The following is a 17,721-nucleotide window of genomic DNA, read 5'->3' on the forward strand; positions in this document are numbered from 1 at the left end:
ACTAGCAGAATTTTTCCATTTCTGTCCCTCAGCAAAGTATCTGTTTTAAAATAGCAACTGGAGTTTTCTGGAACAAGCCCACAATCGGAGGATTGTTAAATTAATCTGTAGGAAAGATTCTTGTGGATGACAATGAGATAATAAATGAAAAAGTTTATTTTCAGATGTCTTTAGAAACAAATGTTGAAAACCAGGTACATAAAAATGTAACTCAAAGTCATGAGGATCTTGACCTTCCTTGCAGTGCTTTAGTTACCTAAAACTCATAACCTAAAACTGTCTGGTTGTGTTTTGTTCTCCTGGGCTTATGTTTAAATATTAATACGGCTGGTACTAACTGCTGGCTATAAACTGATCATTGATTTGTGAAGGGTGCAGTCTTTCAGTAAATATAGTGGAGATACCCAAAATAAAAGCTGCTTTGACTCAAAAAATTGTGCTAGAATTGCTTATATTTGAAGTAATTTGGTTCCAAAGCAACTAGCACCAACTCTGTGTAGGTAATCTTAACTGTTGTTATTTCTTAACAGTCGTATAGTCTTACAGTCATAAAATAAATTACATTGACCCAGAATCAGTCAGTCATACATTTGTCTTTGTATCACAATGCATTCTCTTTGGGCTTTGTATAGCTTGTATATTGTTTTCTCTGCATATTACTGTTAGTCTTCATAGTCACACTTGAATGGTGAAATAAAGTAATTAATTAAATAATCTAAAATATTTTAAACAATGACATTTTCGTAATTTTTATTCTATTCAGCTATAATCCTCTGATAATCATGGAGCCATATTTTGCTGGTTTTAAGCACGTGCAGCAGGACTATGAAGTCACTCTTGAACTTGCAAGTGAGGAGAGTCAAAAAACTAGAAATGCACAAAATTCTAGGACAGGGTCTTATGGTGTCAGTATTAGAGTCCAAGGAATTGATGGACATCCTTACATAGTACTAAACAATACAGAAGGATGTTTGTCAGAAAATCCCCCTTCTTCTGGAAAAGAACAGCAGGTCATTTCTCAGACTGTAAGTGAGCCAGCCACAGACGCCAATACTGCTTTTAACTTGGAGGACAAAAACAGTGAACACACAAAGTTTCCTGGAACACAGCACATACAACCCTGTATGCTTAAAAGCCTGAAGATAACCAATCTGGATGAAAAGGAAAATGGAATATCAGATTTTAAGGATGGAACAATGAAATCCTCCAATTTGTTGAACTTTCAAAGACATCCTGAACTTTTACAGCCTTATGATCCTGAAAAAAATAACTTGAACTTGGATAATTACCAATCTTCTGTGTGCAGTAAATCTAAATCTTTTGCAGATGAAGATAAAACTGAAGCAAAGCCTTGGATTTCCTCATCTAAGGTAGTGTCGCTACAAAAAACAAACACATGTCTTGCAGAGCCAACGAAAGCAAATTCAAAAAAGATATATTTGAACAGATCTGTAGAAGTAGAAGACCAAAATAAGCAGCTGTCGGATTGTCCCAGTAGCACGATCAGCCCCAATGAAGTGTGTGTTTCAGAATCATTTTCATCTGCAGGAGGATCCCCATGTGTTAGTCCCACTGCTTATCCAGAGACAAGAAAACCTAGACCAGATGTTCTTCCCTTCCGCAGACAAGATTCAGCTGGGCCAGTATTGGATGACTCACGAAGATCATCATCCTCATCAGCTACTCCCACTTCTGCAAATTCCTTATACAGATTTTTACTTGATGATCAAGAGTATGCCATCTATGCAGACAACGTTAATCGGCATGAAAACAGAAGATATATCCCATTTTTGCCTGGAACTGGCCGTGATATTGACACTGGTTCACTTCCAGGAGTAGATCAGCTAATTGAGAAGTTTGATAAGAAAGTTGATCCTCACAGAAGAGGTAGGTCGGGAAAAAGGAATAGAATTCATCCAGATGATCGTAAAAGATCAAGAAGCGTTGATAGTGCCTTGTCATTAGGACTTGATGTGAATTCAGATTATTTAGGTGAATTCAGTAAAAGCTTAGGTAAGTCAGCTGAACACTTGCTGAGACCATCTAAAGTTTGCCTTCACAAGCAGTTATCCAGAGATCAAAAATCACCTTCCAAAGAGATGAAGATTTCTGCTCGAAGTATTGGAAAACTGCAAATGCCTGATAAAGACACTCAGAACAGCAATTTCAATTCTTTGCAATACCATAAACAAAATGGAGCTGATACTGAAAGCTTGATGTTTAGGTCATCTACACTCCCAGGACAGAGTAAGAGAGAGGAAGTTAGAACAGTAACTTCTACTTTGTTGTTGCCAAGCCGAATCACAATTCCACCTGATTCAGGAGCCAAGAAGATTTCTGTGAAAACATTTGCATCCATCCCTAATATACAGGTAATTTTGAATTTGCTCTTTAAGTTGTGTTTTGCACTCTAGCATACGAAAACTGTCATATTGTTAAATGGATATTTTTCTGCTCTTCATTAGAACAAACTCCCATCACACAATACTTCCAAATGGGATAGCAGAGTTGTTCTGGAGAAATGTAAATACAAAAATTATTCCTGTAGTTGCAGGTATGGAAAACATGGTTTGTAAAACAGCTTATTCTTGTATGGGTGAAGGAAGATGATGGGGCCAAAGAAGATTATTGTAAATGTTGTTATGAAGATTCTTAAGCATAAATGCACAAAAGTAGAATGCTGAAATACATGTAACGTCATGCAAAATTATGTTTTCTTTCTTTTAGTATGACGTACGCTTTCTTCTGGCACTAAGCCAAAATCCAGTGGGTCTTTGTGAACTTTAGGTCCACAGTACACAAATTTTTTCATAATACAATAGAATGGAGAACTTCAGCTCTACAGGTTGTATTTACAACCCTCATAGGATTATATTTTTTGACATTTTATCTTGTCCTTTTAGGCAACTCCTGATCTCTTAAAAGGGCAGCAAGATCTTTCACAGCAAACGAACGAAGAGACTGCTAAACAGATACTTTACAATTACCTTAAGGAAGGGTTAGTAAACATAGTTAACTTTTGGAGAGGAGATTGTATTTCTCAGTGTTTATTTTCTATTACATTTAAAATGTGAAACTGTAAAATCAAAGCTATAACTAAATGAAATGTCTGTTTCATAATTCTGTATCTCAGCTGTGTCCTTTAAGGCATTACAGGATCTCAAAATACCCAGACAATCAGGACTTACATAAGATATTGTACAGGATTTGATTGAATGTACTTGATATTTGTGAATCAGAATATGTTTTGACTTTTAAATACTTCTGGAGTTAAACTTCATGTGATACGGAGGTTCATGTAGAATTCAAATCATACCTCACAGGAGTTTAAGCTTGTGGATTTTTTAAACAACAACAAAAAAGTTTTATCTCTTAAGGTTTGACAGAAGCTGTCTCGTTGCTATGCATTTAATCCTTTGTCCACCTGTAACTCTTTTACTTGGTGTTTTCTAATGATAACTTACTGAAAGATGAAGGAAGGAGAAATTAATTAAAATATACATGATGCACTTAAATTTGTTTGCATTCCTGATGTAGCAGGTTCTGGGAGCGTTATTTTATAGTGCAGTAGTCAGGACTTGAAAAACCTAATACTAATTACTTCTAATTTCAGTGTGTTTGAATAATATACATGCTGAATACCTGTCTTTCCACAGCTATAGTCTTGTAGAAGAGAGTTGCAATTAAAGAGTTCAGTGATTTTTTTAGAAAACATTTAGAATATAAATTTTTAACAGCCTCTCTTTAAAGGGTTTAATGAAATCATAGTTTAGTTAAGATAATTTCTGACTGTTTCATATTAGATTTTTTTTCTTTTTATGGTGGTGATTTTCAATAGTTTGGACACTCTGAATTTGTTTTGATGTTAACAAAATAGTACCTTTGATCATATCATTGCTTACTTGTACTGTCTGTGTTTTAGAAGTGCTGATAATGACGATGCCACAAAGAGGAAAGTCAACTTAGTTTTTGAGAAAATTCAGACTTTGAAGTCAAGAGCTGCTGGAAAGACACAGGTAAACAATTTTTTAAGTTGCTTTGGCTTGTTTCATAGTGATACAGTGTTCAAACAGGGCTTTAAAAATTTGAATCCCCTCACTGACTTCAATTAGACTATTCTTGTAGTCCCTCAGTAGCATAGCTTAATTTTAATCATGCACTGAGGTGACTCATGGGAAATCTTTTTGTAAACAATTGAAAAAGAATGTAAAGGAGTCTACCATGAGAGCTTCTACATTTTGCTTCTACATTTAAGGAGAGAGATGCAAACTTAATGTGAACATCAAAAGGTTGTTGGATCGAAGAAAAAGCTAACATACATAGCTTTAAAAAATAATGGTGGAGCATCTTCTCATTATAGTGATATAAATAGATATACAAGTGGAGAGAGTATTTTAATTTGTTATTTAGAAAAGCAGTAATCTAGGATATTGTTTAAAAGCCATATTACAATAATAGCATTTGACAATCTGCCTACTGAAAAATTTTTGTTTCCTGCTACGTGGTGCACTGTTTTTTCAGTTCTAAAGCAAAGTGAAGAAATGCCCAGTTGTTGCAGTGATGGCATAAGAAGGATTAAATGCTTACTTTTGATGATTTTTTTATTCTGGGCTATAAATAGTTAAAATGAAAATATAAAATACATCTTAAGAAATTACCAAAAAAAAAGTGTTTGAAAATCTGTCTTGACATATGAGCAGGAATCCTTTTGATGTTCATTTTGTGTAATTGGTGATATCTCAGTCAAATTTGGCCCCAAGTACTTGTGATTAATTCATATGTTGCCTAATTTTAATTTTTCTTTAGGTTTGTATATTTTCTGTATTATTGGCAACATGCCTTCAGCAATTACCAAGAAGTTTTATGAAAATCAAATCATGGTTCCTTTGAAAATATTAGCTTGGCTTGACCCATATGAAAAGTCCCTGGTGAGCTCAGGCAGTTGATGCTACACTTTATTAGCCTTGCTTGTAGCTTTACTTCAGATTTTTAAAAAGAATTGTCAAAGAACATCTTGGCTTTGTGGGAATAAACATCTCTATTTAATTGTAGGTTTCGGATTCTTCAGCTGAAGTAAAAGCATTGGTGGAACAAAAAGCAGAACTTGAAAGGAAAGTGGAAGAATTAGAGAAAAAACTGGATCTAGAAATCCGGGTATGGCACTTTGTTGTTATAAAGCGCTTGACTATTTCAAATATACTTTTCTAAGTAAGTGACAACTGATCAACCAGCTGAATCTTTTTTGCTTCATATTCTTTTTAATCCAGATATACCTGTGCTTTTACAGAAGACTCTTTATTTTGAGTGTAGCTGCTTATAGCATAGTTATCCTTTTTAAGAAATCTCTTTCTTCGTAGTGTATTTGAGAAGGAGTTTGGAACAGTGAATAAAAATGTTAGGCATATGCACATAAAATTTCTTAGGTATCTGCAGGGGTAAATGTTAATCTGTTGGCTGCAGTGAGACAGACATGGAGTGAGAGACAAACTGTATTACTCATTAGCTCCTGTTTATTAATTACAGCATTATTTTTGCAGTACTGAATTCAAAGTAATTAAGTACAGCCATGCTCTGAAGATGTGAGAAGGACAGCTTGGCTTCTTTCGGTTTGCGTTTTGAGTCTGTGATAAGAATCAATATACTTGAAAACTGATTAGATAGTACTGAGGAGACTTCACTTCTCACATTTCTAATAAAAATCGAAAAGCAGTGCTTTGGGTGTTTTAATAAACATTCCAAGCTTTTAATATTCATAAGTTAATAAGCACTTTTACAAGTGAAAAATACCAAAGTCTTGAAATGGCTTCTTTCATATAATAAAAAAGAGCCTTTAATTTATTTATGCTTAGTCTATTATCTTGCTTAACTTTTGGTGTACAAAATTCAGAATCAGCAAAATGCCAAAGAAGAGAGAGATGCTACACGAGCAAGCCTGAAAGATCTTCAGTTGCAACTTGATGAAAGTATATGTGAAAAAGAAGCCTTAAAAAAGCAGCTGGAAGAAAGCGAGAAGGAACTCAGGCAAAACCTAGAGGAGTGAGTTAATTCTAGAAAAGTTATTCATTGGAATTTGTACCTTTTCTTAAACCTTTTAGATTAAAAGTAACCAGAATATATTAATGGAATCAGACAGAGTGACGCTTGTTATTGTAGGAAATGTTTATACCGTTTCACAAACGGCATGTTTTTTGAATATCTGGAAGGAAAAGAAAGATTGCTGAATTTACAGTCTTCCTGCAGATTGCTTTTAATATTTCATGGTCACAATATATAGTTCAGGTCTTTAAAATATGGAAGCACTTGGGTGCTTTAGTCAAGAATATAGTACCAGATTTAAAATAAAATATAACTTTCCACTTAAATGTCCACTTAAAGTTCTCATTTTTACCCCTCTGACATTTCATTTTTCTGCCTCATTATATCCCATTCCCTTGTGGGCAACATGAGAATAGATGCTTGTATCTTTTTAGTACTGGAAAGAACAAATTAGTATTTCTACAAATTAAAAAATCCTGTCTGATTTTTCCTGATGAGGCTTTTTCAAGTGAAGATGGAGCAGGAGCAACACCAGACTGAGATCAGAGATCTTCAAGACCAGCTCTCTGAGATGCATGATGAACTGGATAACGCAAAACATACTGATGAAAGGGAGAAAGAGGTTCTGATTGAGGTTAGTTATAAAGTACCAGAAGGAGGATGAAAAAATCAAAAGAACTGCATAAAAAGTGGGAACCAAGATACAGGTAGAAGAAATATATGCCTTAGCTTTTCCCATTCTATCAATCCAAAACAATATACCGTTATTAGGTGACCTAAGAAAACATGTTATAATAACTAAATTAACACTAAAAGGAATACAAAGTATAGGTACCATTGTTTTGTAGAATAGGAGAACAAATAACATAATGGTTGAGGGACAGCTGAGTTATCCACTATTACCAGATAATCATCTCAATCAGTTTTAACAATTAGATAGGATTTTGAGTCAGAACAGGGAAAATCAGTTTAAAGAAGGTGTACATACTAGCAAGGCCAGATAAGATTCAACTAAGAAAATTAAAAGAACTCACTAAAGCAGTCTGTGCATTGTTGACTCCCTATTGATGGGACCAGGGAGAGAAGAGAACGGATAGAGTCTGAAGAGGAACAAGAGAGCTGTGTGTTTTCTGTCACATTGGGATGAAAGAGGAATTGGCTGTAGCCCTGCTTATAGTAGTATACTAATGATATGTAAGAGTATCAGTGCATAATGGTTCAAGAGGAAGATTAGAATTCAGAATTATCTTAATACTTTGTAGTACCAAAACAATTAACTTCTCTTAATACTAGTGCAAAGAACTAGCATAAGAAATGGAAGCTAAATGTTAAAATGCAAAATAGGGAGCAAAAGCATAAACGGTAGTTGTCAAGAATATTAAAGATGTTTATATGCAAGACCTGCCGAGTATAATAACTACCTTGTTTTGTGTAGGTGAGATTTGATTACTCTCTTAAATTATGGTCTTAAATCTCAAGCACTGCAGTTGGAAGTTGTACATAAGTAGGGGAATATCTGGAATGATGGTGATAGTACTGAAAAACATTACCTGTGAAGAAGGACTTTAATCTGCACAGAGGAGTGAGGGAACAGTCAAAAGCACTCTTGCTGCTGTAAGGAGATAGTGATATAATGTTGCTGTAAAGGAGATAGTGATCAATTTTTCTATGTTGTGTTGGGATAGAGTAAGAAGTAAGAGACTTAGCTGCAGAGATTTAAAGTAAGTGTTGGAAAATATTTTCTATCAATATCAATTAAACAGTGGAACATGGCTATCTGGGATGGCAGTAGAATCCCTTTCAGTGTAGGCTTTTAAGGACAGAATAGATGATGTGTGTCAGGAATGGTTTAGATGTACTGATCCTGCTTCAGTGCAGGGGAAGTTTACATTCTTTTTGAAAGTGCAATTATTCACAGCTTAAGAAATACCAAATTAGATAATTCTTGAAGCTGTACATTTTTGATTGTTGCTGTTATTTTATTCTGTGTTTGTATACATGAATGTGTGTATTTATTCTTCAGATTCACTGACTACCCACATCCTTTTCAGCAATTTGGAGAGGGGAAATGACTCCTAGGGGGAACACAGTGGGAGGAAGAAGTGTGTAAAGGCATGCACTCAGTTAGGAAGCACTTGTTTTGTCTTCAGCATTTACAGAAGCAACTTATTTTATTCTTTCCAGCAGAAAAGACAACAAGGAATTATCATTGGGTTCAATTCTCTTGCAGTGTGGGAAACAGGTTTTTCTTTGCTACAGAAGGTAGGACTGAGGGAGTTGTTAAATTGCAGCCTTAGTTTGACTTCTGCTTTATTTACAGACAGCATAACATACACCATCAAAATCTTTTCATAATTTTGCAGCATCAGATATGTTGATCCATTATATAAAACATGAGCTATATGTTATACTTCTAATAATCTTAGGGTTTAATAAATTTTTAGCTTATTATAAAAGCCGCAAAAAATACATCAGTCATACGAAACGAAGTTGGCCTTGGGGAGCTTATACGTAAGCTAAAGCGTATATATGTTTTCCTTCTCTGAAACATAAACAGAGCATCCATTGGAGCTATTTGTCATGCAATTGTGTTTAATTTGTTCTTTAGGAGCTGATGCAAATGAAGCAGGATCTGCAAGAAGTATTAATAGCAAAAGATCAACAAGAAGAGATTTTGAGAAAGAGAGAGAGAGAGCTTACAGCTTTAAAAGGAGCACTAAAAGAAGAAGTATCTAGCCATGACATGGAGATGGATAAACTTAAAGAGCAACACGATAAAGAATTGCTCAATCTGCAACAGAGCCTGGAGAAAGCAACAGAGGTGAATTAAGTGATTACAATTAATCTCTGCAGGGAAAAATCATACCTCTCACAGATGTCCCATACTAGATGCTTTCAGATACTAATATTTTCTTAGCAAAATAAATAGGTAAAGATTTGGGCTAGGAGATTCTTAGCTGCTGATAATAAGTTTTATTTCGTACACTTATATAATGTTTTGATTGTTTGTCACAGCTGAAGTTGTGGCCCTTTCTTCAAGCAGTTATTTACTACGTTTGCTTCATTGCAAACTTAGAGAGAGAGTAGGTGGGAGTATAGTACAGAGGACCATTTGCTTGTCTTAGGTTAAATGGAGTCACTGAAACTTTGAGGATGCCCTGAAGAGTGCCAGCGTGGTTTGCCAGTGATGCTGTTGGAAATTACAATTTTGGAGCTTCTAGCAGTTCTCTGCAGTTCTATGCAGCCCACTGTTCCTCCCTTCAGCTCCTTGTGTCTCATTCTGTTCCCTGGTTACATTGCCCCTCCTTGTCCCTTGAACTACTTACTACTAGGGGTTTTCTTGTTTTATTTTGTGTCCTTTTCATTTATTGAGCTTATCTTGTTTACTGAATGGTCGAGTGAGTGCCAGCACAGGGGAAACAGCAGGGAGTGGGTGTTTGGAAGCAGACAGGAGGAAAACAGAACTGAAGGAATTGCTTCTTCCAGCATCAGCAGAAAGTCTTTGTGAGGGGGAGAATAGGAACAGCTTTCAGATGTGCATATCTGTTACTGTTTTCCAAAATATATCCTTTGTGAAGTTATCTTTGCAGAGACAGCAGCTAGGAATTTATTGAAACATTTTTTTGTAAGGGAACAGTTCTCATAAGATTTTGAGCATTCTTTTTACAATGACAGTTATTTGTGTCTTTTCCATATGCCGTTCCCTCATTTTATTTCTGTCAAATATTTGAGAAAATTTCTAAAGGCAACCTGTGTTTGACCAGTATAAATCAAAATTGTAGGCCCAGTTTTATGTATGGAAATGTAAATGGTAATTTATATCTTTTGCCCACACCTCATTGGTGTTAGGTGAGTTGCAGTTATCCTAGTAGTCGTGGCTAAAAACTGTAGAACTGAATTAGAATTAAGCTTGAAACTTGAAAGAAGTCTCCCAAGCTTTATATGCTGTATGAGCAAAATAGGAGCACATATGGAAGATGCTGGATAGATATTCTATGACTGAATTCTGATAAAGACTATTCTTTTACAGGATTGTTTTTAAATGTGCAGTTTTCTTCAGTGGTTAGAAAAGTTTATATACACTGGTTTGTTTATGCAGCCTAGGAGTTCTACTTGAGATTGTTTGGCTTTGCTTAAATGGTTGTTTCTCTTTGTTTACATCATCATGAAGATATTTGACTCATCTGAGCTGCTTGAACTGAATTTATTTTTTTTCTTTGAGAGAAGTAGAACATTTAAATTATCATTTTTTATTACAGTAATTGTAGTGACAGCTTAACCTCAGTGAACCATCTTTCAAAGTTACTGCATGGTAATTTACTGTATTTCAATTATGGAACTGTAATTACGACTGACAAGAAATGAAAGAGTAGTCTGTTTGGCATAACAATAAGACAGTCTGGGAAATGGCTTGATGACTGGGTTGCTGTAGCTTAGAGGTAGTTATAAATAGCATTTATTTACTTGCATGACATAGTCTATCTAATAGTAAATTTAATAAGAATTTCAAAAGTGAAATTTAATTAATTAATGTTGCTCTAAGCACCAGTTCTGCTCTTCCGATTTTACTTCAAGAGATTTTTATTGTTTTTATTTTAAGTAAAACTTTTATTATGCTTAATTGGAAGGTGGTGGGGTTTTTTTAATCTTGCTAGTATTAGTACCCTTAATGATTTTTTGAAGCCCGGCATTATCTCTATGCCTGCTGGCTGAGATTAGTTGCTGAGTTTGATATATCATCTATCAGAAAAATATAACCAGTCACTGCAGGGAGTTAGATGAGTGATCTGCTGTGTTCTTACATATGATGTTAACTATTGGTCTTATAATTAATCTGGAATACACTACAGTGCGTGTGAAAATCATGTTTCATACAGTTGAAGCTGCTCGACCTGTTAATTTTTTTTTTTTTAATATTATTGCAAGCTGGAAACATTTATATTGGATGGTGGGATACAAGAAATTTACATCAAAGATTAGTGGAAAGGGCCATACTGTTGTATTTAATGAGGAAAACAGGTGTGTAAATGCTGTAGTTTATCATATACAAAATATGGATACTGATGTTTGATAGATCAGGGTATATCAGAGTTTGTATGTACAAGGTTGTTAGTTCTTATGTTGCTTCTATATTATCCAAATTGGTACACTGAATAAAGGTGTTTTGTGATATGTATTAGGCCAAAAAGGAAGTTTTTGCAGGGAGAAAGGAAGTAACTTTTGTGCCAGCGTTAAATCAACAGAATTTTTCAGCTGCTGGAGACGTCAGATAGGTTGGCAAGTAATATACAGTACATTTAGTCTGTGTGATTAGAATGCCACATAGATCTGTTTTGAAATCATGATAGAAACATACTCAAGGTTATCTGATAGGAGAACAGAGCGGGGTTATTTGTCATGTGCGATTCTGTTCTCATGCTCACTGATGTGATGGTAGGTTGGGGTTTTTTTGTTTGTTTGTGTTGTTTGGTTTTTTTTTTTAATAGAGATTGTTATATAAAGCCACAGATATTAAGATACTAATTTTCTTTGCTACAGTTTACCTTTTTAACTCATTTTTGTGTTATGTCTTTTGCTTCTGATGGTCTTGAGCTGGCTGTGATTGTTCTTAACTTCATCGCTTGTTTATTAAGACTGAGACCAGACTATTTCCATTTAACAATAGTAAAAGTTTTACTCTTCCATAACATACCTCTGTGTGGTAATAGTTACCTTTAATTTAATAATAAATTAAAAATGAATGTCTTTCTAATTAAAAATGGATTTCTTCATCACTGTAAGTGCTAGAGCAGAAACGAATATGAATCCCCTCCTGGTTTCAATGTAGTAAAAAAAATTTATATTATTTAATCTGACCTTACAACACAACAGGCCGGAATTGTACTACTTAAGCATGAGTGCTCTGTCACTGTAGATGAAGTGCCACTGTTTAAGTAAAATTTGGAAATAGCTTTTGGAATATAATACTGTAGGTAAAAGGTTGTAGCAAATTGCAACTAGTACTGTTCAAATTCCACTGAAATTGTATCAGCTCAGGAGTGCAGTTGCAAACTGCACAGCACTGTCAAATTTACGTCTGTTTTGAGAAGCAGTCGGCACAAGTTACATTGTTCAGAAAAAGCTGTGATCATCCCATTATGAAGGGGCTTATCTAAGCCTGACCTTGACTGATTTATTCAGGGTTCATCATACTTCTGACCTTGCCCTCAAAATGATAAAACAGACACTCAGAATTTAGAAGCTGATTAATTTATCAACACATTTAAGAATGCAGTGAAGCTTATGGTCATGTGAGCTTTAACTGTAATGTATGTATTAAGACATGTGATAAAATTAAAGAGAAGAAGGAATTTTACCAGAGCAAACGGTAGGAACAGCAAAAAAAGTGGTTACCTTCTGCACGTGTTATGAACTAAAAGTGTACTCCTTTAAAATAAGAAAATAACATAAAATTTTGAGCATTGAGATGAGAAGCAGCTTTGGTTTTGTTTTTGTTTTTTCCCCATCTGTATGAAGTGATTGTGAATTTAGGTGAATCTAGCACAGAGCTGTAAAGAACTTTGAAATGCAAGTGAATATTGTATCTTTTTCTGCCTAACCTGATAATATAATATTTCTTCTTCAAAGCTAATAAAAATCTCCCACATAGAGCAGAAGCTTAACAAAAACTAGCTTAAGCATTGTAAATGGTACTGGTATATACTGTGTATGCCTTTCTTTGTAAAAATGGCTTGGCATACGTAGTTTAAATGTAAAATGAAACATAACTAAATTTAGTATACTCCGAGAATCTATTTTGGAATAATGCTGTACAAACACCAAACAGTGGTTACCCAAGTTACTCAGGGTAAAGTGGAGACATAACTGATTGTGGAGCATTGCAGAGACACTTTGGTACATAAAGTGATAGACAAATTTAATTTATATAACTGTAAAATTATATATATGGAAAAAAACAATAGGATCCCAACCAACTTGTGCCACTCTAAGGTGAAATCTTGAGGTTATAATAAATAGCTCTATAAAAACATCGTCTTGATAGCAATAAAAGAAACAAATTATATGATAGGAATTACTTGGGCATAAGAGCATCATTATGCCCTTATATACATACATCCATAACTCATCTGAATCTGCATCCTGCTGTGTCCGAGTCTAGTCCATTCACCTCAAAGAATCATAGAATCATTAAGGTTGGAAAAGACCTCTAAGATCATCGAGTCCAACCATCAACCCAACACCACCATGCCCACTACACCATGTCCCTAAGCACCTCATCTCCACATCTTTTAAATACTTCCAGGGATGGTGACTCAACCACGTCCCTGGGCAGCCTGTTCCAAGGCCTGACCACTCTTTCAGTAAAGAAATTTCTCCTGATGTCCAGCCTAAATCTCCCTTGGCGCAACTTGAGGCCATTTCCTCCCGTCCTATCACTAGTTACTTGGCAGAAGAGACCAACACCCACCTCGCTACAACCTCCTTCCAGGTAGTTGTAGAGCGCGATGAGGTCTCCCCTCAGCCTCCTCTTCTCCAGACTAAACAGTCCCAGTTCCCTCAGCTGCTCCTCATACGACTTGTGCTCCAGGCCCTTCACCAGCTTTGTTGCCCTTCTCTGGACACCCTCCAGCACCTCAATGTCCTTCTTGTAGAGAGGGGCCCAAAAATGAACACAGTATTCGAGGTGCGGCCTCACCAGTGCCGAGTACAGGGGGCACGATCACCTCCCTACTCCTGCTGGCCACACTCTTTCTGATACAGACCAGGATGCCGTTGGCCTTCTTGGCCACCTGGGCACACTGCCAGCTCATGTTCAGCCGGCTGTCAATCAGCACCCCCAGGTCCTTTTCCTCCTGGCAGCTTCCCAGCCACTCTTCCCCAAGCCTGTAGCGTTGCCTGGGGTTGTTGTGGCCGAAGTGCAGGACCCGGCACTTGGCCTTGTTGAATCTCATACAGTTGGCCTCAGCCCATCGATCCAGCCTGTAAAGAAGATACACAACAATTGGAAAAGATATAGAGAAGATGAACCAGGATTTCAAATGCCACTGGTGGGTTTTTTCTTTCCTCTGCTTGCCTGAGGCAGCCTTTGCCATGTTGAAATAACACTTTTTTTTGTTTTAATGGTAGAAGCCCGTTGGTAACTGATCTAAACTGTATATAGAGTCAAAGAATAGTGGAGTGACTGGTCCAAGTCAATGTTTCCTCTTTCATGATCTGCCCCCTCTCCCGTCCCCCCCCCTTTCATTTTCTGCCCTCCTTTACCAGTCCTCTAAAAGCCTGATGTTTTTGATTGATTTCTAGTGTGGTCCTACAAACACAGATGGAGTGGGAGAAAGAGAGGAAGGGTGCATAGACAGAAGCATGATGGTGGAAGGAAGGCTGCAGGCACTCCTTAAATAGGCATTATTACTGGAAACACATATTTTAGAACTGTACATAGGAAATCTGGGAGACAGATTTGATTTGTTTTGCTCTAAGTGTCTGTTCTGTGCATGGAAAGGAAGTTGTTTGGTAATACCATCATGCATGTTTTTAGGCACCCATTAAATGAAATACCAAACAAATTATGGAATATTAGCTGTGTGGTCCACAAGAATAATAAACATGCCTTTAAAGTGCACTGAAGATGTAACTTGGTGACTTTATCTTTGGTGCTAAAGCAGGCTTTTTTATGTTCCAGCTCCTCTGGTCTTTCATTTCCATGCAATTTACTCCTCCATTTATTTAGTGGGGACATGTGTTCATTTGGATGCAGACGGTACCATGAAACTACAACAGAGTGGAGTTTATACTGTATGTAGAGTCAAGAAAGCCTCTGAGCAAAACTGTCCTGCAAAGTTCTATTTGAGTTGGATTGGACCACATCTGAACAAGACAAAAAAAGAATCTGTTTTATCTGTAATAGTCATTTCACCATTGTGAACCTTATTCAGCCAGGACTATTTCAGTTAGTTTGGGTTGGGAAGTGGGGTTGTTTGTTTGTGGGTTTTTTGTGTTTCTGAAAGTTGGCAAGAGCCTGTGCAGTCAGATACTTCTTTAATACCATCAGGAGGATCTCTAATCCTTATCAGCAGAAGACAGTATATGTATTTCCAGGTGGTTTGTCCTGTGAAAGTGTTTGTTTGTTTGTGTATCTGTGTGAAGTGTTTGTGTAAGTCCGTTCAGTAGGGTACAATGTGAACACAGAACTAGTTAATATTTTACTCTAGTCTTTGCAACAACTTCTGACCCTGAAAAAACTTAGTATAAGCCAGTCTGAGTATGTCATGATACATAGCTAGGAGGATAATACGACATTGATATAGCTACTGGTTGAGAAGTTAATACTTTCCTGGCTCTGGATTTTATAACTGTGTAAAAGTTAGGTCATGCTTATATTGGGAAATTTTGTTTAATATGTTCTGTGTAAAAAAGGGGGGGGTGCATTCTCAATTTTAGAATGTGGACATTTAAATCTTTCATTACATCTCATAAATGAACACTCAAATAGTTTGGAAATAATATTAAGGATATGATACTGTTTAGGTCAGTGAAAATGGCCTTGCAAGAAAACAAGTCTTGTCTCTAAACTGTCACAAGTGGATAATTTTTAACCAGTTAATAGGAGGGCTCTAGCTGAAATGGAAGGAAAGACAGTCTGATTTGCTTGTACATTTGTGCACTTGCTTACTGAATAATCTCTTGAAGTACAGCTGAGGATTCAGGTTGGTTGCAGCGTACCTCACGAAGAGATAAAATCAGAGTGATCCTTTTAACAGGTAGCTAATGATGGTTAACTTCCAAAGGCATAGCTATGTGTTAAAGCAGGCTAGGCCTCATTTTGAGATGATGGGAAGAATTAATATAATCAGTGTAAGGTAGAAAAGCAGTAAGTAAAGCCATTTAGGCCATTTAGTCTCTTTTCCAGAAGCTTGGGGTTCTTTGTTTGGGTTTTTTTTGGGGGTGGGGGGGTGGTAGCCTAACACTCCATTTTGCTTTTAAGGAGTTTTCACATTCCTTTTTTAGAGGTATGAGATTTTATTATCCATACTATCCAACGTTACTGTGTCATTCATCCCAGGGCTTCCAACTGCTTTAAGAAATAGCGTCTGAGATTAGAAGAATTGTCTAAAGGTACACAGTGGGGAAAAATACCAGAACTACAAACAGAGCTGCAAACAGAAATAAAGATCTGTTATTTGCATTCATGAGCTTTAAAAACTTCATGACTATACCTGAATAATACTGATTTCAGAAGCTCTTTTTACTGAAGAGCTAATAAGGATTACAATTAAAGGGCTGTCCCTATGTTGAGACTTCATATGTTTGTCTTTTTTCCTTGGGTGTCAGTCTTCAGGTGTAGGTTGGTTTTGTTTTTTAATTTCTTTGGAAATCACCTGCAGGTTACCTGGGGAAATCAGTGTCTGGTTGTTTTATTTAAACTTGATTTGTTTATATACAAAAAGGAGAGGAAAAGACAATAGAAAGGGATTTGATATCTCCATCACTGCTACCCCCTAAGGATCATCTGAGGGAGCTGGGTAGATCTGAATACTTGAAACCACATGAAACTTTTTATATGTAGTTCAAGAAGTTAAACAACTAGTCCAGCATCAACCTAAAAAGGTGGCCCATGAGACTTTAGAGTTGGTTTCAGCAGACAATATCTTCCTTGATACCTTAAGTGTTCCACACCAGGAACAGAAGGAAGTGAGCAGCCACACCATTCCCTTTTTTTCAGGTTTTGGAAGGTTATCATGTCATTTACTTTGATTCCACAAGTATGAATATGGTAAGAATATTTGAAATTCTGTTACTTCCATTAAAAAAAACTTCTATTTGTGCTCTAGCTCATTTTGAATGGAGATTTATTCTTTAGATTTGTACTTCAAGTATGGCAATTAAGGAACAAACAGTTAATGGGTTGAATTCAGTTTTACTCAGTTGAACTTGATTCTGAAAGGAAATGTAAAGGTTTTTAGAAAAATTGGCTGAGTTGTGCCTAATAAACGTTGAATCTAGCCAAAATTTAGCGATTCTAATAAGCTGTGAATTAGATACTTAGCTTCCCCTCACTTTAGCTCTTCCTGTATTTTGTAAAAGGACTGTAAAGGTCCCGTAATGTGCAGTCACTGCCAAAGGGCAATTTCACCAGCTGAAACATTGAAGTCGGCCAAAACCATTTTTTAATGATCAGTTACACAACCACTCTCATGTCTTTGCCAGTGTTGAGGGTGTGGTAAAAAAAGGTGTGGAGCCACAGAACATTTTCTGCATTCCTATCCAAGAGGTTTTTTGCTGTATTCAGGTTGAAATAGAATATTTCATTTGCATCTTGAGGACCGTGTTCATGTGTTCTGTCCAGTTTCTTTGAGTTTACACAGTAAGGGGTAGTGGGAAGGATTTTGAAGCCTTTTGTACTAACTGAGCTTCATCTCCGATTCTTTAAATCTGTTCACTTCTTGCACTAAAGTTGAGAGTAGAATAGTATATAAATATATTTGCTTTACCGAGATTTCTGCAACAAAGGAGTTGGAACAATATTTATTGCTTTATTTAAACTTGATTCTTGACTAATTTTAATATATTTTTAAATATTTCTGGACACGTATACAACTATATACAAGGACACAAACCCAAACTTTATTAGATTCATTTCTTGTTAGGCAAAACACCTGAAAGGAGTAGGATGAGAAGTGAGGGGAT

General features: G+C 36.1%; 1 protein-coding gene across 5 annotated transcripts in view; it reads left to right on the forward strand.

The window, feature by feature from the left end:
• Nucleotides 1–17,721, forward strand: part of CGNL1 (cingulin like 1) — a 64,694-nt gene that overhangs the window by 16,211 nt on the left and 30,762 nt on the right. For all 5 annotated transcript variants that reach the window (XR_012675242.1, XM_075160192.1, XM_075160191.1 and 2 more), the window contains exons 2-8: nucleotides 764–2,372; nucleotides 2,904–2,998; nucleotides 3,923–4,016; nucleotides 5,053–5,154; nucleotides 5,888–6,036; nucleotides 6,535–6,670; nucleotides 8,645–8,857. Coding sequence is in view for 4 of the 5 variants with exons in the window: in XM_075160192.1 (XP_075016293.1) it covers nucleotides 783–2,372; nucleotides 2,904–2,998; nucleotides 3,923–4,016; nucleotides 5,053–5,154; nucleotides 5,888–6,036; nucleotides 6,535–6,670; nucleotides 8,645–8,857 (2,379 nt within the window). In the remaining variant the exon portion in view is untranslated. The remainder of the gene's footprint in view (nucleotides 1–763; nucleotides 2,373–2,903; nucleotides 2,999–3,922; nucleotides 4,017–5,052; nucleotides 5,155–5,887; nucleotides 6,037–6,534; nucleotides 6,671–8,644; nucleotides 8,858–17,721) is intronic.

The sequence above is a fragment of the Calonectris borealis genome, chromosome 11 (assembly GCF_964195595.1).
Source record: "Calonectris borealis chromosome 11, bCalBor7.hap1.2, whole genome shotgun sequence".
In the NCBI taxonomy this organism is placed as follows: domain Eukaryota; kingdom Metazoa; phylum Chordata; class Aves; order Procellariiformes; family Procellariidae; genus Calonectris; species Calonectris borealis.